Here is a 25,730-nt window from a genome sequence, read left to right as displayed (position 1 = left end):
GGAGATAGGCCAGTAGTCAAGAGGGAAAACTGGGAATGTTGTCCTGGGCCTTGTATTGAGGGAGGACCAACTAAGGTCCTGGATAGAGTTTCATCATTTCATGTTCAGTGATGTATAAACCAAGGATATAACAAGGTTGGACTATAAGTGTGTGTGTGTGTGTGTGTGTGTGTGTGTGTGTGTGTGTGTGTGCGCACAGAGAGAGAGAGAGAGAGAGAGAGAGAGAGAGAGAGAGAGAGAGAGAGAGAGAGAGAGAGAGAGAGAGAGAGAGAGAGAGAGAGAGAGAGAGAGAGAGAGAGAGAGAGAAAGAAAGAAAGAAAGAAAGAAAGAGAGAGTGAGTGAGTGTCTGTGTTCTGCGCATCACAGCTTCCTCTCCATCAATTATAGAATGAGTCACAGCAGAGAGACACAGGAGTCCTGAGGTAAGGAAAAAAATTAGCTTCTACACTGAAGCTCTTTGTGTGAATAAGAGTCACAATATTGTGACTGGCTGTTATTTGCTAATACCTTTCTAGCTTTGGGGCCATCTTATATATTGAAGTTGGCATTAAATGGAAATTCACCAAAACTGATCTTGTAACTTTTAAATTAATATCATAACTGGATCTTCCGGTGAAACGACAGACTTCTCTCTGGTAATATATATATATATATATTTAAACCCTGCCCCATTCTTGCAATCGACTACAAGCTCACATTCAGATCTGCTTCCAGCCAATCAACGACCGACAGATAAAAATCAAGTCCGTGTTCTACATTTTTTTCTTTTCCGATAATCCATTTCACTCGGATGTGCTTTCCAATACAGAAGAAAAGACTGGTCACTCACTACTGCGGTTTCATCATGACTTCAAACACTGACACAATTTAGATTTATGCAGATATAAGCAAAATGTACAGTCCTTCTTACAGAGAAACAAGCCAAAAATATTGATGACATCCTGCACTAAACAGATTTTGTCCAATCAAATGGTCTCTAGAGAATGTCCCGTGCCCTAATACCACCTTCAACCAACTAGCAAGCAGCAAATCATGATTCATGGCTGAGATATAACTAAAACCAACCTGCTTTTATTCAAGTTCAGTTTCAATAGCAAATTGAAAAAAAACTGCTCATCAAATAATTTTATAGGGTAATACTTGGTATAACTGAGTAGCGCTTGCAGCTAGGCATGCTGATTGAATAAATGTCTGGTGCTTGGCTTTAAATTTGGTTGCACTGGAACGTGTCCGAATGTTTTCAGCTCTCAGGGACCTGAGGGATCAAGGCCAGAGAGTGGGAGACTCTGAAATGTAACATTTAAAAAAGTCTCTCCTGTTCACTCTGCCAAACACACTCTCAATCTTTCAGACACACACATGCACGCATTTATACTCTGCATGTGGGTCTAGAGAGTGTGGGAGAGTCTGGAAAGAGGGACAGAATAGGAATGAGCCTGAAAAAAGAAGATGACTAATTCAGTGGGACAAATAGTGATGGGTCATCATGATTCCTGACTAGGTCTACAATAAGCTGTAGAAGGTGATCTAAACTCTGCAATGTATTCATTAAAAACCATAAACAACCTATAATATGATCTGATATCAAACGCTTGCATCATCTTCCTCTGTGCTCTTCAAAAGGGAAAAAAAAAGATCAGGATCGACTAGGGAGCACTGCAACCTGCTGTTCACAATAAAGAAATGCTGATCAACCAGCCTATTCTTTCTGGAGAAATTCAAGTATGTTGCTGGTTTAGCTAGTCAAGAAGCCTGGTGGGAGCACAAGTCTTTTCAACTGGATAAAGATGTTTCTTACATTCAAACAGTGCCATAACAACAACACAAACCGAAGTGGACACATTTACAAAATAATCAAATTACTATTGGACTCACTTTTTTAATGGTTGACTTAAATAATTGTCTCTAGCACCCTTTTATCCTGAATATGTGGTTACATCCTTGCATGCAAACATTCAAACATGGCAAAAGGACAATCAAAACAGCTCTCTCTTGGGAAACAGAGGCTAAGCCAAGGTATATGAATGAATACAAGCCCCAGCCTTTGCCCACCCCCACCCCCGCTCCTCCAGCTAATAGCATCAATCACAGACCACAAGCCTGGGAGCCATTACACAGCACAAACTTGATGGCAGATAACTATCATACACACACACAGAGAGATCACATACACAGATATGAGTACACACCATCCATATGCATTTCTAGAAACACACACAGTATACACTCTCAACCACACCCTGCCAGTAATGCTACGCATTTAAGTGCTCCAAATCAAATGCCCTTGATTTGCTTGACCTATTAGACCGTTTGATGATGTCTCGGGACGTGTGCCATATTTAAATACACAAAATCCTTATTTACTTGACAATCCCTCGACTGCACCAACATATCATTTTAGTGTAAATCATGTACATTTGAAGCACCTAAACTGAAGATCTTTATAACTAACAGTTTAGTCTCTGACTGGTTTAATCTGTGGTAAGGTAAACAAGCAGAGAGGCGCATGACTCGCATGACTAATGCAAGAAAACACACAATCCCTCACTGGAAACAATCCCATATACTGGCTCACACATCAACCACGACATGCATGCACATACAAACATTTCTGCTAGAACATAGGAGGATATCAGGGCTAAAACAGTAGGAATCAGGAGTAAGGAATCAGCCTCGGCTGTCAGTTGTAGAGATCTCTCTTACACACACACACACACACACACACACACACACACACACACACACACACACACACACACACACACACACTCACCACTGCATTTCCAGTGCATGCATTCTGCTCCACATCCAGAACGGTTGACATGTTTCCACACACGAGACAGTGACAGCTTCAGAGAGGAGACAGGAGGAGATGGGAGGATCCACGAGAGAAACACAGAGTGGCTGAAGGAGGGATGGAGGGGAACGGACAGGGAGAGCAGTAGCTAGGCAGAGATCCAAGAGGGAGGGGAGACAGAGGAGTAGAGAGAGGGAGAGTGAAATAAATGAACAGAGGAGGTATGTTTTGAGAGAGAGGGGGAGAAAGAGATAGAGAGAGAGAGAGGGAGAGACTGTTGAGATGCAGATAGAGTGAGGAGAAAGAAGTGACTGCGGTTTGCGCTGGGGAGGCAGTGCTTGCTCATGCACACGGCAGCCCTGCTCTGATTGGACGAGGGGAAGTCAGGTGGGCGGGAGGTGGCAGAAGCAGGGATGAAAGGGTGGGGCAGACACATAGAGGGCGAGGAAGGGATGATGCTCTCCACTGCACTTTATGATTTGTTTTTGGGTGGGGGCAACCAGTTCACAGCTTCAGATTCAACAAGAGAAAAAATGCAGAGATATTTGACCTTGCAAATCAATTTATTCATGGGAGGGGTTCCCAACTGTTTTTTTGGGGGGGGGGGGGGGGGGGTTGCCTCATGGTAGATTTGATTTTATCAAGTGGGGGCTAAGACCAATAATAAAACGCATAATTATCACATGAAACTATACAAAAATGTCCTTACAATTTATTAATATTTCTTTTACCTTTGCATAGTTTTGCTCAGTCTCAAGATTTCCCAGGATGAGTACATGTAAACTCACCCATCAATGATAGAATAAGATACCTTACAGTTTGATTGGACACATGGTTTTTGACGTCAAAGTTAAGTTGAGTGTAACCTTGTTTGGTTTATTGCTTGATTACCGATCGTGACAGCATATGCATTTAGACCTGTGACCCATTTATAGGTTGTGACACGCTAAGAACCAATACTTTATTGTACAATTACATACAACTAATTACTCAAATGAGCCATCAAATCAGTACAACAACGACTAAACCTACTATCAGTGTCCTTTTTTCCACTGTGTTTTCTACCACTGCAATAAATAATCACGGTTGCAGAACACAGTTTGTCCCCACTGAAGGAATTATGACCCAGCAGAGGTGCACTGTGGTATATCATCTGAGCAATCTCTCTACGGATCTTGGGCTCTGATAGGTTATTGATTTGCTTTGCTTCCATTTATCAGTAGATGAGGTTGAAACATTGTTTTTCATTCAGTAAGCCTCTGTGCTGCACCCCAGGGGCCGCCGTAGACAAACACAATCTGAGGAGCAATAGTCAGGGAAAGCTAACACAACTGGAGCTGAAACACATAAGGCAAAAGAAGTCAATTTGTGGATTGGAATAAAGCAATGCGTTTATAAAGGTACGTACAGTGTTTTATTCCTATCCCTAACTCTACAGTAAGTACATGCTAATTAATATTACTCAGTACTTAAATGTATAATTAAACTGTAACACCTAACAATAAAGTGTAACCTATGTATTATTACTTATTGATGGACCTGCAGCTTCAGTAATAAATCAGATTGTGTTAGCCACTCTCTCCGTCTCAGTGAGCAGTCCTGCGGAGCGTGCCGTGTGCGAGTGACCTTCAGGCGAACGTGTGCACACCAGAGGGCAAAATGGACAGACACGGCCTTATGAAGGCCTGTCAACTTCATAATCAACAAAATATCATTTACATTCGAAACTACTCTGAAACTAGACACAGAAAGAGAGAGAGAGAGGTCAATACGATTCTAGGCATTTGGGTTATATTCCTATTTGATGGCTGAGTCTGAGAGAAGGTCTCAGAGAACAGGGGATCAGAGATGAAATCATGCTATAAATGATTCTTTTCTACTGGGCAGCGGTCTTTTGCTTATTTTGAATATTATTTAATACGTTAATGACACTGTATTAAAGGCAAGGATATGACTTTGCCTACTCTGAGCTTCTGGTGCCCTCTACAGGATGAAATAGTCTCTGAATAATGATGAACCTGTCGTGATGACTTGCAGTATTCACACAAGATGCTTCGGCTATTACTATTGGCTAAGAGCAGAAGGAAAAACGGGGTCTCCAAAAGGGGGCTCAGAGAGCTGAATCACCAACTGAGATCGAAGTATTTTGGCTAACAAAAGAAGAAAAAAAAAGCAATAGCACTATTAAGACGCATAATAATAATACTATTAATAATTATACACATAAAAATGTTGTAAAAATTTTGCAATGACATTTAAACATGAACCTCATATATATCAAAAACAAGATGTAATCCATTAGTCTGTAATCTGCTCAAACAAACATTTGGGACGTAAAAGAAGCTGTAGTTGCAACAACAACAAACAAAAAAAGCCAAAAGAAAAAACAGCCATTTTCTGAAAAGACAAGCAATGAGGTCACAATCTGACTTTTAATAATTTCACCTTAAACCTATAAGACTCTGTAAACCATCTATGCTATAAAAATGGCGATAGACTGTTTCAATTTTATCTTCTGGCTTTTGCACTATATTTTGGATGGCTGTAGAGAGAGAGAGAGAGAGAGGTCATTTACACAGAGTAAATGTGTTTTTGTGGTTAAAAATGCGAGAAGCAAGGCAGTGGAATGCATAAAAACAAGGCCTTGCCTTGAATGGCCACTCAGACTGCATTACCTCTCTTCACCAGCGGAGAGCAGTCCCTCCTTAAACCAAAGCCATCGCATGCACATGTAGGTGTCCTGCAGCACTCAATGCTACTGTGTGATTGGATTGGCTGGCTCGGTGTCGGCCCATCATCTGACTAACACTTAATGTGTGCGAGCTTGGGTATGGAGGCTTGCTGAGTAAGGAATACTAAAGCCACTATATAATGTAGACCAGGTCATGCTGGAGTCTGAGCATGCTCACTTCAACAGCTGCAGGCGCTAGGCTATATTTAGCTCATCTGAGACCCCTGCACTGAAAGAGGAGAATGTAATCCACGACGATGTATTTCCGTTTCCTCATTGCAACAGAGACGTTAAAAAACCCAATCAGATATGAATTTGTAAATGATGCATACATCTATATTTCAAGATATCAACCACCATCATTATCAACTTTCAATAGATAATGATCAGTGTGGATAATTATGATATGCTTTACAGGATGCATTAAAGGTATAGCGGAGGATCTTTCCGATTTTAGATAAGTCCCACCCTCTCCACTTTTTGAATAAGTTTGATTGATTCACCAGAATGATTGACAATTAGGAGGACCAATAGTATACACTATCCACCCGGAAGTAAAAAAATCCTCCGCTATACCTTTAAGTTCTTGAGTACCTTCTTAAGTTAGAACTACAACATTGTCTTGTTTTCTTTAAAATTGACTTGTTTCAATTAAACAAAATCAGTTGATGGCTGTCAGAGCTGATTCGCAGAATCCTGGTGTGACAAAGTTTCAACACAAACGCAGTATCATGAAAGCACATGTTCATATCCTCCAGTCAGTCTTAAGTTATTTCAACACCAAAATAGTACGCATTTCCCAAAATAACACCTTTGATATTAAAATATGAAGGTTGAACAGCCTAAAATATCCTTATCCCACCACTTGTCTGTTTTTGCACACAAACCAGAGCATCTAAGAGATAAAACTGACTTTTATCTCATCCACTAATGAAATAAATGTAAGATAAGATTCTTACCTGACAGTCGAAGTCTTGGAAGTTCTGAGAGTTCTGTAGGAAAAAGAGATGATATCTGATTATTCCTTACTCATTGAGGTGCATAAAAAATGTCTAACACATAATCAATTATTCTCTCCCAGCCACTGCTGCTCTTTATATTGACACCACTAGATGGAGTGAGAGGTCAGTGAGTCTCTCCAGTTCACGCATTTACCCTGGTTTCACAGACAAGGCTTAAGCCTAGTCCCAGACTAAAATGCAATGTATGTTTGAGCTGTTTTAACTGAATGCAACTTGCACTGACATATGTTAATGCCATTGTTTTTTCTCAAGATGCACACCAGTAATGTTTTTTTCTTTTTCTAATGCACATTTATAAAAGCTACTTAAATATCCTAATTGAACTAAAGTCTAATCCTGGCTTAATCTAAGCCCTGTTTGTGAAACCAGGCCATAAATAAAGAAAAAATACAATTATGTCATAATTAACTCACCATCATGTCTTTTTAAACCCCTCTATGCTGATTTTTTTTTTTTTCAGTGGAACACAAAAGTAGAAAATTAAGGTGTATGGATGATTTTTATGACACTTTTATGATACATTTTTGGTGTTTAATGGAACTTGACAGCCGGTCACAATTCTTTGTATTTCAAAAGAAAAAACTAATAACACCCACCTGCAAGTGTAATGAAAATAATTCTAATAAACTATAAATGCGTGTAAACGTTATGTGAAAAATATTATACAATTATAAATATTACTATTAAATTGACTATCTTTTTCTACCCACCCCATTTGTGTATTGTTAAAAACCCGAAGGCAAACTATTGCTGTCAATACACATAAAACAATTAAATAATTTCCAAACAGTATTGTCAAATTGGATACATTTTAGCATAGTTTATTATTTAATTTTTTTAACCCTATGGCTGCTCTATGGTTCAGCCCATTCATTAGTTTAAAGTGAGAGAAGGACCCCCCATACAACATTTGTCCCTTGCCTCTTGCGTTATACTGGTGGCCTTGCTCAGCACTAATGGGTGTATGACATTTACATTTCTATTTTTAGAAATATCATTTTTGATATAGATGCTGTGGCAAAAACTAATAGCAAGATTTAACTGACAAACCCTGGGATGCCATTATGAAAATTTCTGCCAATAAGGGCAGCAGGAAGAAAAAAAAAATATTCTGGAATGGATTGAAAATATCTTTAATTGTGCGTAATTTTTTGGCACCTCAACCCCATTCCCATCCTTTAAATTCCATTCTTCCACTTTTTCTCTTGCTTAAACCATTTCACTACTATTCCACCCCATCCGACCCTTTTCCATCTCCATTTGTTTTCACTTGCTCCATGCTCTCACATGAATTATTCAGAAAAACGCAGGGGTAGAGAGGACCTTTGCCTCAGCTACAGGAAAACACAGATCTCTAACACGAGGAGCCGTGGAGGAAAGACGTGCGTGAGAGTGTGGCACAGATGTGTAATGCTTGAGTCGTGAGACGTGGCATGTGCGCGTGAGCATCACAATGCATTACAGAGAGAAAAGAGGTATGAGCTCTGCTGTGTCTATAGGCTTTATATTGTGTTAGATCTTGCTCCTCATACATTTATGTGCATATATATCAGCAACGGCTCAAAGTCTGGCTGCAAATTCTGCTGATTTAAACTATACATCTTGCTGACTTGCAAGATTTATAACAAATGATTTTGTAAAAGTTTTGTAAAAATAGAGAGAATGGATCTCATTCATGAAACACGAGCAGAACGAATTTTTGTGTAAATCGTGTGTAAAGTGGTTCTGGTGTAAATTTTCGGATTCATTAAAATGTTCGTATTTTCCAAATGTTAGTTGGTACGAAAGAAATCTACACCTGCTCCCAGCCACGCGTAAATAGTGCGTTTAACATCCGAACGTTTTGCTCATTAATAAGGATGCATTTTAATTCACCTTAATCGGGTACATATTATTTACACAGCATTTTGGAAAAAAAATATATATATACAGTAATTACATACAGTTTTTCTTTTTACTTTTATTACGAGAGCCAGTAATAGCATCTGCAAACGGAACACAAGTCTTTTTTTTATTTTATTTTATTTTATTTTTTTTACAAGTCCACAAGTCACAAGTGTTGCAGTCAAGCTTCATTTCGAACCATTTTCTTTTCACTTCTGGGACTGTTCGATTAACAGATGAAACTCCATTAACTGCATCTGTAATATGCTGCCAAGCATTATTACCTAAAAAATCTTTTTTTTTAGGACCTACAGAAGAGGATTAGGGCCAAGCAATAATAAAAAAAATAAAACAATAAAACAATCTCGAGATTAAAGTCATTATAATGCGAGATTAAACTCGTTAAATTTCGAGAAAAAAAGTCGAAATACAATCTTGAGAATAAACTCATTAAATATCGAGAATAAAGTCGTTGTGTTTCGAGAAAAAAAGTCGAAATGAAATGTACAGAATAAGGCATTCGATCAGTGTTCATTGCATAGCCTACTGATAGAGGACATGGCAGAGTTGGATCACTCAAGCTATATTTTAGACTTTCTTTCAGTAACAATGAATAGAACATTCTTAGGTCTAGGTCGGCTAACTTTAGGTCTTTTTAGAAGAAAAAATCAGTCCAATTTGCGTGATGTATTCGCTTTTGTCCAACATGAAATTCATGGAGGTTTCGTGGTTTCCCAGGATACCATAAGACGCATTATTAAACTTGTTGATCCTCAAGGTGTGGAATTTCGACGAAGGAGACTGGCCCAAATGCACTCTGGCATATGGACAGCTATGATAAATTAAAACCGTACGGCATTGCCATTATATGGCTGTATAGATGTTTACAGTCGTTACATTCTGTGGATGGAGGCCTACACAACCAACAACGATTAATAATGCGTCTTATGGTATCCTGGAAACCACGAAACCTCGATGAGGTTGATATCAGTAGGCTATGCAATGAACACTGATCGAATGCGTTATTCTCTACATTTCATTTCGACTTTATTCTCGAAACTGAATGAGTTTATTCTCACGATTATTTCGATTTTTTTTTCTCGAAATTTAACGAGTTTTTTTCTCGAAACACAACGACTTTATTCTCGAAATTTAATGAGTTTATTCTCAAGATTGTATTTCGAGTTTTTTTCTCGAAATTTAACGAGTTTTTTCTCGAAACACAACGAGTTTTTTCTCGAAACACAACGACTTTATTCTCGAAATGTAATGAGTTTATTCTCAAGATTGTATTTAGACTTTTTTCTTGAAATTTAACGAGTTTTTTCTCGAAACACAACGACTTTATTCTCGAAATGTAATGAGTTTATTCTCAAGATTGTATTTCGACTTTTTTCCTCGAAATTTCACGAGTTTAATCTCGCATTATAATGACTTTAATCTCGAGATGGTTTTATTTTTTTATTATTGCTTGGCCCTAATCCTCTTCCGTAAGGACCTGATACGCCACTATGTACGCTTGAAAATAAAATGTGGCGTTTTGAATGAACTTCTGATAATAAAACTTCAATTTCTGCATCTGAGAAATTTCTCTTCCTCATTCGCTTTTGAGAAGACATGTTGAAATCCTTCGTTTCGTGTCATAATATGATGCCCATATATAGTTGTCAGTCGGTTTTAATGGGCGGGATTTATGGTAATTGAGAGAATGAAAGTGCACGCACGTCCCATTTACAACTGATTGGAATTCATTAACCCACACACACACATTTCACTATCAAATCTGACGTTTACGAAGTATTTGTGAATCAGGAGAAGAATTTTCGGGAATGTCTCTTTACGCGCAAATCACTCACATATTTACTCGTATATTTACGAATGTTTCATGAATGAGACCCAATGACTTTAGGAATGGGTTGGAAATTCTAAACTTTGAGTTGGAGCTGTATCATTTCCAGCTATTATTACTTTTTTGATTCAGTTTGAGTGTCGGCTTGCTAAAGAGATACACATCTGTGGCGATGCGTGTTGTAGTAGCGCGGTCATATCTGGCTACCGGGAGCCGGTAAAACACACTCTCACACGCTTACTTTTTACCATTTTGAGAGGAGTAAAATTGACATATGCGGCTTCAACAAGCAGATGCATTTACACTTGTCCGGTTTCGTCTGCGTCTCAAACCACCTCCTGAAGTGGATTGAGTGACCGGATTTAAATCGATATTGAATCGAAACCGTTTCAGAGGGCCTTTACACCTGGTCTTTTCACAATCATTTGATGACTTTACTATCATTTCACTTTCATTTGATGGCTTTACTATTATTATAAAATGTATTAAAATAATTAAAATAATTATAATAATAATAAAAGTTACAAAAAAATAATAAATAGAACTAATAGAAAAATGTGTAGGTGTATCAAACCTAGGGTCTATAAAAACGGTATGTACACAAGACACAAGGTATCACTAGTAAAAGATATAGTAAGCTATATCTTGTTTATGATTGTGTATACAGTAGATGGGCATACTAGTGTGTGTGTGTGTGTGTGTGTTGGATGTTTCTGATATGTTTATCTCACCTTGTAGGTCAGCAGAGGCTTGATCTCGGTCAGCTGAACATCTTGCAACTCATCCATCTCTGTATCTGTCTGTACTACAAAAAGAAAAAAGAAAAAAAAAGCACATTCATGAAACACAATACATGACCAACACTATTTCTTATTAATGTAAATAAAAAACAATGTGCACTGCACACTATCTGTTTCAGTTGAACCTAATCTAGTCTAATAAAGCCCAACATTGCCAGACAAATCTCACGTTGCGTCACATTTGCAGCAGACCTCACCTGAGTCAACACAGAGCTTTGTATTGAATTTCTGTTAATAAAACACGCTTTGCGATGTACTTAGTAGAGTTCTAATAATTTCCACCCTTGTAATCAAGCGCAAGTGTAGTCACCCTTTCTATTTTTAATTAACCTGGCAGACCTGAGATTGGGTATCAGCCCACAACAGCCTTTAGTTACACACTCTCGGTAAACAGTAATAAAAACTGAGAGCCGAAGGGAATGTCTCTACAATTAAATTTGCTCTTTTCCGTTGCCTTGGGAACTGGGATGTTTTGATGTAAGTGTACAGTCTGCTTGCTTGTTAATATATAAATGTTGCATGATTCTGGTCTGCGATTAACATTCTGAAGGCTAAGTTTTATGAAAGGATCAGTTTTTTTAATTATTCTTCCAGTATAATCACTTCCTGTATTCATTACAAGGACTGAGACAGGAACGTTCACACAAATTGTTTTTTATTTGCGTCCTTTCTGTTTGATTGCTGCTAATGAGTGACTCTGCAAATGAAGCCCCACCTTATGTTTTTTTCAATCTCTATTCAAGGTGAGACCTACAGAAATATGATGCTTGATCAAATATAAACCTAGATGCATCAAAAATGTGACATTCGGTATGAATGATGTGCCTATTGAGATCTGCTGAGATCATGCTGTAAGGTGGAATGGCATGCTGACGTGGCTTAACCCACTTCCACAAGCCTCATCTGTCTATCATCACAGTTCTGACCTTCCTGACCTTGGGATGGGTCCAAACGTGACTGGCTGCTTTAATTGTAACACCGTCAACGGACTGATGCACCACCATCAGATGAGCCATCGGTTTTAAAACATTTTAATCAAGAATTTTGGTTAGAAAATAAAAAAATACAGGTAAGAAAACAGTGAAGAATTACACTTTAAAAAAACAGTTTTCACAGAATTTTTTTTGATCCTTAGGAAATCATTCTAATATGCTGATTTGTTGTTCCAGAAACTTTTCTTAATATTATTAATGTTGATAAAACAGTTCTGTTGCTTAGTATTTTTGTGGAAACCATAATTTTTTTTGAGGATTCTTTGATGAATAGAAAGTAGGGGTTGCACAGACTAGCTGACTTAGCCATGACGCTTTAAAGGGTTAGTTCACCCAAAAAATGTCTGTGTCTGTGTTGCACGTCACCACGTATCACACACATGACCAGCGTCGCCCAATAGTGAGCCTACGTGGTCACGTGCAACACGCTTACGCGCTACGCTTAAACACTACGTGAAAAGACTCGAGGCCCAGAGAGAAGGAAATGAAAAGTGGAATAAAGTCGTTATTTTTGTTTGTTTTTGCGCACAAAAAGTATTCTCGTCGCTTTATAAACTTAAGATTGAGCCACTGGAGTCACTTGGACTATATTAACGATGTCTTTAATACATTTTCTGGGCCAGCAAGTTATAGTGTCTTAGAAGCCTATGGAGGAGTGAGACAGCTCTCAGATTTAATCAAAAATATCTTAATTTGTGTTTCCGAAGATGAACGAAGGTCTTACGGGGTTGGAACAACATGAGGGTGAGTAATTACTGACAGAATTTTCATTTTTGGGTGGACTAACCCTTTAAGGTTGACGTTGACTCGCCGCTGATCATGGCCTATAGAGGGCGCAACAGGATAAGAAATCTTTATAGTCCACATTTACGCTCAATTTCCAAATAGTTAAAATGACAAATAAATGCATACTCTGAGGGCGCTCCACAAGACATGTTTGATTATATCATCTGGATTCTCAAAATTGGGAGAATGCACGTTTTAAACAGCTTATTGTAGACGTAAGTTAATCGCTGTTCTAAACGAATGAGCTGCTGCATTGTAACGCACAAACATAGCTCGTACATTACGAGCAGATGCACAGAATCATTCAGTAGCACATAAATGTACTGTCAACAATGTTCTGTGATTTATCAATAAAATCGCTTAGAAACGGAAAAGTTCTAGCATACATTTCTTAGTAGCTAAAACCCACAGCGTCACTATTAGAGACACCGCCAGGTAGAATTAATTCACACACAACCGCTTTCTTACTAAGACATTCATATAAATGTAATCTTTACTGTGCTACTTTATCTGATTTAGAACGAGCAGAAATCTGTGAGAAATATAATGACCCAAAGACGAAAGAACTGATAAAAATAAGCTGTTATGTAGGAGCAATAGTCATAATAGTCAAGGCAACCCGCGTTCGAGTCACAACTCGTGGTTCAGGCTTATTTGTTCATTAATGACGTCATCAGCGACTAGTCGACGTCGACTTTCATCACATAAATGTCGACTTTAAAAATCTGAAGTCGTTTAACCCCTAATAGAAAGCTCTTGTAACATTATAAATGTCTTTACCATCTCTTTTGATAAAATTAATGCGTTACTGCTGAATAATAGTAAGAAAGTAAAGAAAAATTTCTTTAAAAAAAACTAACTGACCCCAAACTTTTGAACTGTAGGTGGAATATATATATTTTACATACTGTGACAGTTTTCAAAACCTTTTTTGCCTCAAATATGTACAATAATGAGCAAAATGCAGTTAAATTTTTTAAGTCGTTTAGCAGCTTCCCTTATGTCAGTGCAGTGCCTTTCATTAATGAAATAGCAGAGCAGCATGAAATTAAACTTCCATTACATAAAAAGCGAGAAACCTACTAGCACACATTAAGATTTGAAAGCTTAGGAGGTGGAAATCTCCTCCGCAATCCCAGCAGCAAATCCGGATGAAGGGCATTAAATAATATTTAGACAAGGAGTGAGTGACACAAAAAGAAAACAACAAATGTTCAGCATGCCAAAGATTTGCCACAAAAGTCCAAGATTCTTCTGCGCATGGTCCACGAATCTGGACAGAGGGCAAAGGTCAAACTGCAATCACGGCCACTGATTGTAATCCCAAGATTGAGCTGAAAGGCTCCGGCTGGAATTATCAAGCAGATTCATATACTTTTTATTTTTTTTTAAACATACTGCCAAGATCAGTGTCAAGATTTCATATCAACAAGATTTGACTTGCTTCATTAACCCGAGTTAACTTTCTCACCAAAACTATCAACCGCAATCAATGTCATTTTCAGTTTCCGCCCACTCTAGTTGTGCATTCAGTGAAGTGTAAAACTGTTGCCATAGAGACAGAAGGGCTGATGTTTATTTTCAGAGTGGGCTCCCAAAGGGACGGGAAGGAGTAATGAAGACTCAGAACAGCAGACCGAGGCATAAGCTGAGACTCACAGACACCCATAGTTCTGTATATTATATTTCTCACATCAAATCAGGGCTTTTTCTGAGTATAAATCTACTTTAGGTAAAACCTACAGCAAAACAAACCCTGATTCACCAGCATCTTCCCATGTGTATTGCATAACTGAGGACTGTGCTGTCCGAAGAAATGTGACTCATGTAAAAACACTTCCCAGGGTTCCAGCCTCATATTTCAGAGATTTTCAGCGAAAATGTGTATCTACACAGCTGCGAAAAGAAAATACCCGGAAAAAAATGATCAGAGCTAGCAGTCAGATGACAACGTTACTATAGGGCATTGCTGAATCTATTTCACAGATAAATGTCTACAAATATCAACTTTCAGCCCTAACAAGCCCCTCCAAACACCCTGTTAATCAGTCACATGTGGGTAAAGAGGCCTTCTAGCCCACACACACGTTTGTTTCACTATATTAGCGAGGATATTGCATAAACTTCCATCGATTTTATATTAGGTTAATGATATTCTCTATCGCCTATCCCAACCCCTCACCTAAACACAATCCTCGCAAAATGTGCAAAACAGTAGATTTAAATAAAAACACGTTTTGGCCGATTTATAAGACTTTTTAACTACTGAGGACCAGTAAAATGTCCTCACTACTCAGTTGTTGTCATAATATTTCACTATTTAAGTGAGGATATTTGGCCAAACCTGTTCCAGGGAGGACTTCTGTAAATTGTCTCCACACATTTAGTTAACCACAGACTAAGTGAAATAAAGAGAATAGCGTGATAGAATAAATAATAACTTATTTCAATATCGTGATAATACCGTACCGTGATGAAAGCTTCAACGATTATCGCAACATGAAAATTTGATACCATCACATGCCCAGTCCTCACTACTGATTTTCAGCTATATTTATAGTTGATTATTAACCACTTGCTGTTTGTAACAGAACTCAAATCATGAAGTAACATCGGCAGCACATGCTCCATTAATTTTTGTCACAATTCAACCTCTTTTTATGTGGAAGGTCATTGTTCTTGTTCTCAGGAAACAACCAGAGACCACTTACATGCATTCTCATGTGTTAATTTTTAACCAGTCCAATCACTTCCTCTGAATCCCCGGCTCTTTACTGGGAGAATGGGAAGTGGTTTGCAGGGCGACCCTTTTCCTCACGACCTATGACTAGGGTCAGAATGGAAGTGCACTAGGTACAGCATACTGTGCAGTGCACACTCTATAATGCCTACTAGATCTGAAATATTGAGAAATACTTCACAACATGCCATGACAAATGTTTCAAAGCATGATGCAGTGTTGTTGAGGTAATGTCATGTTTATTAATGAAGTACACGTGTATTATGGGTTCAATATGGATTTAGTATATTTATCATTTCCGTTTAATCTTTCACTTTATTATTCATTTATTCATTCGTTTATTATATATTATTTATATTATTTACTAAAGACATTCTATACCACTGCAATATGGTATTTTTAGATCGAGTAATACAATATATAGTGCTTTTTAATTATAAATATTAGACAATGTTTAATTGAATAAATGGCATTATCTGAGTACTTATATAAGGTTATTTTGCATTTTTAATATAATTTTATATAGCAACATCTTACCTTTTGGCACTCAAACCAAATAATAACGACACAAACATGTTAGAAATCATACCTGGAAAAAGTGTTACAACTTACTTAAAGCCTTTATAGGGGTATTGATTATGTATAACGCCTTATATATTTTCATAACTAATTGCAACCAAAGTTAAAATGCATTATAATATTTGCAGATTCTTTGTTACATCTAAAATTGGTTGTTTGTTGTGTATTTTAATACATTATAGCCTACCTGCTAAAGGTGTGTTCAATTAATAGATAAGTATAATGTATTATAACAGTGGTTATAATTATTTATGAGACCATTCAATGCATAATAAGGTGCATTACAAGGCATAATTAAAGCAATAAAAATACTTTCATAATGCATAATATATAAAGGCTTAACAAAAATGAAGAAAGAAAAAAAAACATTACAACAAACACGAAGTACTTCAAATGACAACAAATAAAAATAATTAATATATCATAAGATTAAAGATGAAACCCTCTTTATAATAATAATAACAAAAGATCATATTAGCAATAGCATACATAAAATGCATAAAGATTGAAATAAATAAAAAAATAACCAATTGATTCTATGTATTATGTTAAAAGAATACATGATGCATTGAATGCTTCAGAAAAGCCACTAGTAGAAGGTTTTAGATTTGCTATTCTGTAGACAGCCTGTATGTTCCCTCTCACCTTTTTCTGCCTGCTTCTGTCTCCATCTCTGTGGCTCCCTCTATCACTAACTGAATTAAGGGAAACCCCTGGTCTAAGCAGTTGTGTGCGTGATAGGGTGACACACACACTCCGTTATAAAGCTCTAGTGGTGGCAGAGAGCGGCCGATGCACTAAACTCTCTGCCAAAAAAGGAGTTCCATCTCTTTCTCTTTTCATACACTAAGGGATGAGGGACACCCTGCATGCTGACGCAAACTGTCACAGACTCACAGTATCGCATCCATCATACTTCGGCTTTTTCCTTATACATTAAGCCACTTCCTTGCTGTCATTTCAGAAGAAACAAGGACTTGCATACACACAAGGGTATATGAGGATACTTGTCTGCCTTTAAGTGTTCTCAGAAATCTCTCTTATGCACACAATACAATCACATACAATCTTTTTCATATATAATGCAGACTATAGCGAAAACCCTTCTTAGAGTTCCCAGAATGCTCTGAACGGAGTGCATTATTCCTGAAGGGTCACAATGTTTAGCCTTATTAGAAGAGAAAGCCACTCACTGTATTGATTTAAAGCTTAGTATTTGTTGGCATCATCAGTAAAAGCATCTTATGTCCTCCAAGACATTCACTTATGCCTCCCACACACACACACACACACTTAAATTAAGGACAATTTCACACTATGCTTTTGGTGCGGACCCGAGCCTGTTTGACATTAGAGCTCGGATCACTTGATTGGTGTTAAAGGGGTCATATAGTGCCATTTTTGTACAAGCTAATATGATTCTTTAGGGTCTAAATGAAAAGTTTGTAATATACTTTAATTAAAAATTCTCATTAGTATTGTAAAAAAAACACTAATTTCACCTGGTCAAAAACAGCTCTGTTTTCAGCACACCGTTTAAGTGCATGTGTCTTTAAATGATAATGAGCTTTGCTCACCCCGCCCCTCTGTTCTGTGGGGCGTTTTGACACAATACACGTGGAGTGTTGCCTTGACAACAGTTGAGGGTATATTTTGGAGAAAGAATGGCAGCGGGAGTCTCTGAGGGAACATCTGTGCAACCGTATCAATTTGAACCGGAGATGGACCCGGAACAAGATGACGGTCCCGAACATGACGTTTCTGAATGGTTGGTTAACGTAATGTCACTTTGATCTATCTTTGTATGTACTGGCAGGGTAGAGTAGTGAGATACGAACGCTATGTGTTTACTGATGTAAGTTATACGTTAGTTCATTGACAGATTGATGTTACAGATAATGGTCATGAAAAACTTTTTTTCGGTAAATGTAGGCTTGTCCGTGATGCGTAACGTTATCTATGCAGTGTTAGGTACAACTGTCAGGGCTGAAGCACTAAAATTTTACTGATCTGTTTAAAAAATAACCAGTCTGTGAGACTATGTGTCAGGCTTCTTGGGTGGATGAAGTAGGAGACGAACACGAAGACTATGAATTCCAAGGTTTTAATTCTCAAACATAACAGATACACAAAAACAGGGAGCGTGTGCTCAGAGCAGGAACCTAATATTAAACAAACCTAACATAAGCATTGACCGACAAGTGAGTACTGAAAGACAGGAACTTAAATACACAGATGACAACGAGTGAAGACAGGTGACGGTGATGAAGAACAATGGCTAATAACTAAACAGGTGACAGAGATGATGATGACCAGGTGCAGGTGATGATGACTGGGAACTCTGGGAAGTGTAGTGCAGACAGGACAATGACAGACGGTGAATGTGACATTACTCCCCCCTCCCGGTAGGCGCGTCCTCGCGCCGTAGAAAGACCAAAGGGGTGGGAGGGTGGGCGCCCTGGAGGCTGACGGGGAAGACAAGGCAAGGGAGACAAGGCAGGAAGCCTCCAGGGCGGAGCAGACTGTGGGTGTGGTCACGGTGGAGCAGGCTGTGGGCGTGGCCAGGACAGAGACGACCCCTCGGGCGGCCACGGCGGTGAGGACCCTTCGGGTGGCCACGGCGGAGAGGACCCTTCGGGTGGCCAGGGCGGTGATGTCCCCTCAGGCGACCACGGCAGTGAGGACCCTTCGGGTGGCCATGGCGGTCCGGACCCTTCGGGTGGCCAAGGCGGTGCGGACCCTTCGGGTGGCCATGGCGGAGAAGACCCTTCGGGTGGCCATGGCGGAGAAGACCCTTCGGGTGGCCATGGCGGAGAAGACCCTTCAGGTGGCCACGGCGGTGAAGACCCTTCAGGTGGCCACGGCGGTGAAGACCCTTCAGGTGGCCACGGCGGAGAAGACCCTTCAGGTGGCCACGGCGGAGAAGACCCTTCAGGTGGCCACGGCGGTGAAGACCCTTCAGGTGGCCATGGTGGTGAAGACCCTTCAGGTGGCCATGGCGGAGCCCTATGGCCCCCCCCCAAAAAATACTTGGGAAAAGTCCCGGGTACTAGAGAGGGCTCGGTGCTGGGCAGATCCAGCGACGAGGGCTCGGTGCTGGGCAGATCCAGCGATGAGGGCTTTGTGCTGGGCAGATCCAGCGATGAGGGCTTTGTGCTGGGCAGATCCAGCGATGAGGGCCCTGAGCTGGGCGGAACCAGCGGCGAAGAGGGCTCTGAGCTGGGCGGAACCAGCGGCGAAGAGGGCTCTGAGCTGGGCGGAACCAGCGGCGAAGAGGGCTCTGAGCTGGGCGGAACCAGCGGCGAAGAGGGCTCTGAGCTGGGCGGAACCAGCGGCGAAGAGGGCTCTGAGCTGGGCGGAACCAGCGGCGAAGAGGGCTCTGAGCTGGGCGGAACCAGCGGCGAAGAGGGCTTTGAGCTGGGCGGGACCAGCGGCGAAGGGGGCTCTGAGCTGGGCGGGACCAGCGACGAACGGGGCTCTGAGCTGGGCGGGACCAGCGGCGAAGGGGGCTCTGAGCTGGGCGGGACCAGCGGCGAAGGGGGCTCTGAGCTGGGCGGAACCAGCGGCGAAGAGGGCTCTGAGCTGGGCGGGACCAGCGGCGAAGAAGGCTCCGAGCTGGGTAGGACCAGCGGCGAAGAAGGCTCTGAGCTGGGCGGAACCAGCGGCGAAGAGGGCTCTGAGCTGGGCGGGACCAGCGGCGAAGAGGGCTCTGAGCTGGGCGGGACCAGCGGCGAAGAGGGCTCTGAGCTGGGCGGGACCAGCGGCGAAGAGGGCTCTGAGCTGGGCGGAACCAGCGGCGAAGAGGGCTCTGAGCTGGGCGGGACCAGCGGCGAAGAGGGCTCTGAGCTGGGCGGGACCAGCGGCGAAGAGGGCTCTGAGCTGGGCGGGACCAGCGGCGAAGAAGGCTCTGAGCTGGACAGGACCAGCAGCGAAGAGGGCTCTGAGCTGGGCGGGACCAGCGGCGAAGAGGGCTCTGAGTTGGGCGGGACCAGCGGCGAAGAGGGCTCTGAGCTGGGCGGGACCAGCGGCGAAGGAAGCTCTGAAAAAAGGTCAATTAAGTCCTTCTCGTCCGGACTCTGGCTGAGGACAGGAACAGGAGATACTGGGCGGAAAGTCTCTGGCTTGACGGGCACGACGCTGTCAGTCACAGGTGCAGCGGGCATAACGCTCACAGTCTCAGGGGCGGCGGGCATGACGCATACTGCCTTGGCTTCGGCAGATCTGGCGTGAAGTGCAGGCTCGGCTGGACTGGCGTGAAGTGCAGGCTCGGCTGGACTGGCGTGAAGTGCAGGTTCGGCTGGACTGGCGTGAAGTGCAGGCTCGGCTGGACTGGCGTGAAGTGCAGGCTCGGCTGGACAGACGTGAAGTGCAGGCTTGGTTGGGCTGATGAGAGGAGGGAGATCAGAGAAGTCATCCCTGGAGATAGGTTTGATTGTGCAGATATATCGCCCATATCCTCCCCTGTGACCTCCACGGATACCCCGGAACACAGCTTGGCGGGTTCCCACAAAGGCCTGCTTCCAGCTCTCCATCTTCTTTTCTTTTTAAGGTCGGTCAATCTGTCAGGCTTCTTGGGTGGATGAAGTAGGAGACGAACACGAAGACTATGAATTCCAAGGTTTTAATTCTCAAACATAACAGATACACAAAAACAGGGAGCGTGTGCTCAGAGCAGGAACCTAATATTAAACAAACCTAACATAAGCATTGACCGACAAGTGAGTACTGAAAGACAGGAACTTAAATACACAGATGACAACGAGTGAAGACAGGTGACGGTGATGAAGAACAATGGCTAATAACTAAACAGGTGACAGAGATGATGATGACCAGGTGCAGGTGATGATGACTGGGAACTCTGGGAAGTGTAGTGCAGACAGGACAATGACAGACGGTGAATGTGACACTATGACAGTCATTAGGCACATAAACAACATACTCAGACAGCAGCTAATACCTTTTTCAAAGTTCTCGTTTATAAAGCAGTCTGGTGAAATGATTCGCGCAAACATGAAAGCACTGACGTTGATCGTGGGGAATATTCCCTTCGAAAACAAAACTCAGCCACTGCGTCTTCAGCGGTTCGGATTTAGGAACATCAAAATGACTGTGGTGTTCCTTATTACACCCAAGAACAGAACACCACAATCGCTTAGACGCCATTCTGCTCCAGCGCAACTATGGCGGACTAGCGAGGGCGGGTCTGTGTTGAAAAGCTGCTGTCAGTCAACAATCGTGGGAGGGGCGTCCGACCGTGTGACGTCACCGCTTGATTTGAGACGGGGGAAAACATTTAAGAAGATTTAAAAAAAACACTGGATGGATTTTTATCATTATATGATGGTTGTGTACAGGCACTGCCAACACACATTTCAGTACAATCAACTTGTAAAAGTGCATGTACCATTATATGACCCCTTTAAAAAGGGTATATGGGGTTCTGTTTTTTTTTTAAGTGCAGGCCAATACTGATAATTATTTTCAGATTATGACCGATAAATGACCGATATTAGACTATTTTCTCAAAATAAATAAAACACTAAAAAAGATTTAAAGGCGCATTCACACCAGTGGCGTCAATTTACCAAAAGCAAAGGTATGGCAGACTCTGATAACGTGATCAAATCTTACTCCCTCGACGTGACAGTTCCACACATTGTCTTTCATTACCGACCCTAAAACATGCCGCTGCTGCAGCCATCCTCACATATCACAACATGCACATCTACACATATTGAAGCCATAATTAGACAAATTGAAATGCATAAAAACTGATATTCATGCAAACCGATAGCTGAGACAAAAACTAACCAACCTTAAAATACGACAAGTGTGTGTGGTGCGTCCAAAGATGAATCAGATAACCCAGCAAATTAGACAGTTGTAGACCACTGTTATGAGAACAAATTTTCAAGGACTTTTCAAGGACTTTTCAAGGACTTTTTCCAGCACTTCAAAGCTCAAAAGTCTGCATATTTCTTTTTAATTTAAATGCTAGTTTTAATGTGATGACCAAAACATTTTTTGGGAAAACTAATACTTGGTAAACTAACAACAGGAAAACTAATACTTGGTAAAAAACAAAAACTTTTATTTAAAAAAAAACAAAAAACAAACAAACAAAAAAAACACCTTTAATTACATTATAACCAGTAGATGGCGACAGAGGAGCACTTATTGGCTAATTAGCCATTTCCACTCCATAATTTAGTTTTTTTTCTCACACGTTTTGGTTTTGAATTTATTTTTAGACATTATAAAAATCATTATTATTTAAAAATCTACTTTTTGTACTAAAGTATGTTGGAAAAGTCATAAAGTCTCATGAAACAAAAACTTTTCTTCAAATTGTGAATGAAATTACACTGTAAAATATCACTGAAGCTGTCAATCAGTTCAGTGCAAAACAAAGAGTGATGAATTAATCTTTTATTTACATTATGCTTTGTTTGTTAATGTTATAATGAGAAGATTTGTGCATGTGCAGAACTTTGTAAACTTGAGCTAAAGAAAAACTATTGCAGCGTTTTGAGAGTTACTGGGCGGATTCTCACTACCAGTAACTTAAACACCACTTATTGGTCATTATTTTCAACAGAAATACCTGTGATTGGCTATAACGCTACAATTCACTCAATGCTGCAAAATCACGTTGTAAATACCACATTTGCACCGCTGTTGAACATGACACGAATACAATAACCAGATCATTTTAATTTACTTGCTTTTCTCTTTTATTAAACAATTACAAATTATGTTACACATAGTAATATAACTCGGTTTATCCTATACTTTACAGGCAGCCAAGGTATAGCAGCCGCCATACCCAATTGACGGCCTTGGTTCACACCAACTATAACGATAATAACAATATTAGTGTCCACATCAATGCACAATATAGTTGTCTATTATAAGCACAGTTTTGTTGCCTGCCGCTTTTAATTCTAGAGCTCTTTAAAGCAGGATGGATTCTGATTGGCTGTCAAGGTTTTTATCGTTTATTAGCAGGAAAAAAAAAACTATTCTGAAAGTGATTCAAACAATATCGTTTCTCTGTGCCATTATCGTTATAGTTGTGGTGTGGACCTGGCTATTCTTTCTATTTAGATTTTTTTTTAGAACAATAGACACTACAAATTACAAAAATTACAAAAATCTACAATATCATAAATATTGTATATGGTATAGTACAGTATATTATATAAATCCATATGGTAGCCTACAGATATATTGAACATACTATGTACAATTGACATTTTTGCAAGGTCCTTGCCACAAATGCTCTTTCCAGACACATACTTTCATGATGTTTTGTGCAGACAGCACAAGGCCTACCCTAGTGAAAGGCTGAATGTTTTAGTCTTATTTCTTTTTATTATTTTAATTTCTTCTATGTAAAGCACTTTGAATATAAATAAACTTGCCTTGCCTTGCCTAGTCATGTTTATTAGGGGACATATGTGACATCAAAACAATCCCATCACAGAATGCATCTGTCTCTGCAGAGGATCTGCTTTGGCCTCAGTTTTTGTACCAAAAGCATGAGGATTTAAAGTAGGTTAAATTACAGTGTGGGACTAAAGCCTTCAAACAAGCAGATGGTCAAATTTTGTTTCACAAATAGCGTGCACATATATAATTTAGCTACGTTCTATATATTCCATTTACTTTTTATCTCATTATAGATGCACAAAGCATGGGCCGTATGCATTAGATTAATCTGGTTTGATAAATGACAAAAAATACATTTCTAACCTGTCCAGGCAAGATGTCAGCTGGGTAAATGACTTTCTACATAAATAAAATCTAAACATTTGCCATGTGGAGGAGCCTTGGCTAAATGTATTTATAAGAGAACCTGCATTAGCACAGACTTCAGGGCCAGGGGAAGTGCTCTGAGAACCCAGTCAGATTTCATCTGAACAACATCTAAACTTTTGAATGGTAGTTTATTTTACACCGTTTATTATTAATAACACACTAGACATTTCAGGGTAAAAGCTAAAGAGACACTGAACTGAGACTCAAGCAAAAAAACGTTGCAAAAGCAGAACTAGCAGTTGTTCTTACAAAAGGATTGTTATATGTTTTGCTTTTAAGAGCACTGAGTCCTTAGGGATCCAGTGCAAAATACTGAAGAGGTGCATGAATATACACTGAGCAAATAAAATAAGAGCCTCCGCTGTGATCTGAAAAAGTGCCGGGTCAGTGTGAAATCTGATGACCATTTTGATGGAATAGACTGAGACATCTCAGCAGGCCAGCCTGATATTGAGCCATCATGCAGAAGCACAGCTGTCAAGGTGAAAATGGGAGGAGGGAACGATGGGAGAAAGAGAAACATGGCACAAAACCAAAGACACAAGTTTAGTGGGCTGGCCACAATCCAGGACAACCACATGAAACCCACCAGACACGTGCGACAGGCCAGAACGAACGACCTTTAATGTTAATAAGACGAAGATCGAGCTGTTGAAATTGATTAAAAGAGCTCCAGCACAGGGATGATTCGCCTTTTGTAGGTCAGATATTAGATGGGTTTGAGATGATTAACAAGGTGCAACATCTGAAAATGAGAAAAAAGCGAGTGCTTCACGTAGCAACAGCAGAATCGAAAAAAATAAGGTCACAGGGAACTCTCACAAATCTTCAGACAGTCATGCTAACAACGGCTGCCATTTGCCAAAACCAGTTTCACAGCGTTTCTGACAAAAATAAAGGTTAAACCGGGGGAGAGAGCAAGTGCAATGCAATTGATCTACTGAAAGCCCTTAAAATTCCACTATTGAATCACTAAACAAATGAGACGTTTGATGTTTTTTTGCGACTCTCCTTTCTCTCCACTAGACTGCACTTAAGGAAGCACACTCACGGGAACAAACGCTCCGGAGAATCATATTCGCTATGCAGCAATTACACCATGCAAACAACCAATTTGTTTCTCAGTAAACACTGGTCTGCAAGGTTATATTAAATCATTACCATCTTACAAAATACAACCAGTTCTTTTAAAACCAATTGAAACAATAGTATAATTTTAAGGAAAAACAGTACTAAAGTTTTACTATGTTTTTTGTTTGAAAGACCCTAATACTGTACATTACTGTTGTGTTCAATAGATTGGGGTAGTAAAATAACATTTTTGAAAGAAAATTAGTTATGCTCACCAAGACTGCATTCATTTGATCAAAAATACAGTAAAAACTGTATTATTGTGAAATATTATTACAATTTAAAATAACAGTTTTCTGAGTTTTTGGGGGGATACTTTTATGAATATAAAGTTGAAAAAAAAAAACAGCATTTATTAGAAACTTTTGTAACATTATACATGTCATTACAGTCTTTTTTTGATACATTTAATGCATGAATAAAAGTATTAATTTCCTTAAAAAAAATCTTAGTGGTAGTTTTAATGGATAAACTCATATTATGAAGAAAAATATGTACATTAAAGCCAGTTTTATTTGTTCATTTAGTCCATGTCTGGTGAAGAATAATCTGAAATCAAAACGGATTAAGTATTACAGAGTGTCCCTTCGGTCCTGCA

At 39.9% G+C, this 25,730-nt stretch overlaps 1 protein-coding gene across 5 annotated transcripts in view; it reads right to left on the bottom strand.

The window, feature by feature from the left end:
• Positions 1-25,730, bottom strand: part of ndrg3a (ndrg family member 3a) — a 38,169-nt gene that overhangs the window by 10,178 nt on the left and 2,261 nt on the right. For 2 of the 5 annotated variants that reach the window (XM_084396134.1, XM_084396137.1), the window contains exons 2-3: positions 11,015-11,088; positions 6,488-6,520 (exon numbers count right to left, since the gene is read on the bottom strand). In XM_084396134.1, coding sequence (XP_084252260.1) covers positions 6,488-6,520; positions 11,015-11,071 — 90 coding nt within the window. In that variant the 5' untranslated portion in view covers positions 11,072-11,088. Of the gene's footprint in view, positions 1-2,773; positions 3,103-6,487; positions 6,521-11,014; positions 11,089-25,730 lie in introns of those variants that run through there. The other 3 variants (XM_084396133.1, XM_084396136.1, XM_084396135.1) reach the window with 3 other exon arrangements.

This window comes from Rutilus rutilus (genome assembly GCF_951802725.1).
Source record: "Rutilus rutilus genome assembly, chromosome: 22".
NCBI classification, from domain to species: Eukaryota; Metazoa; Chordata; class Actinopteri; order Cypriniformes; family Leuciscidae; genus Rutilus; species Rutilus rutilus.
This window is presented reverse-complemented; position numbering and strand designations above follow the sequence as displayed.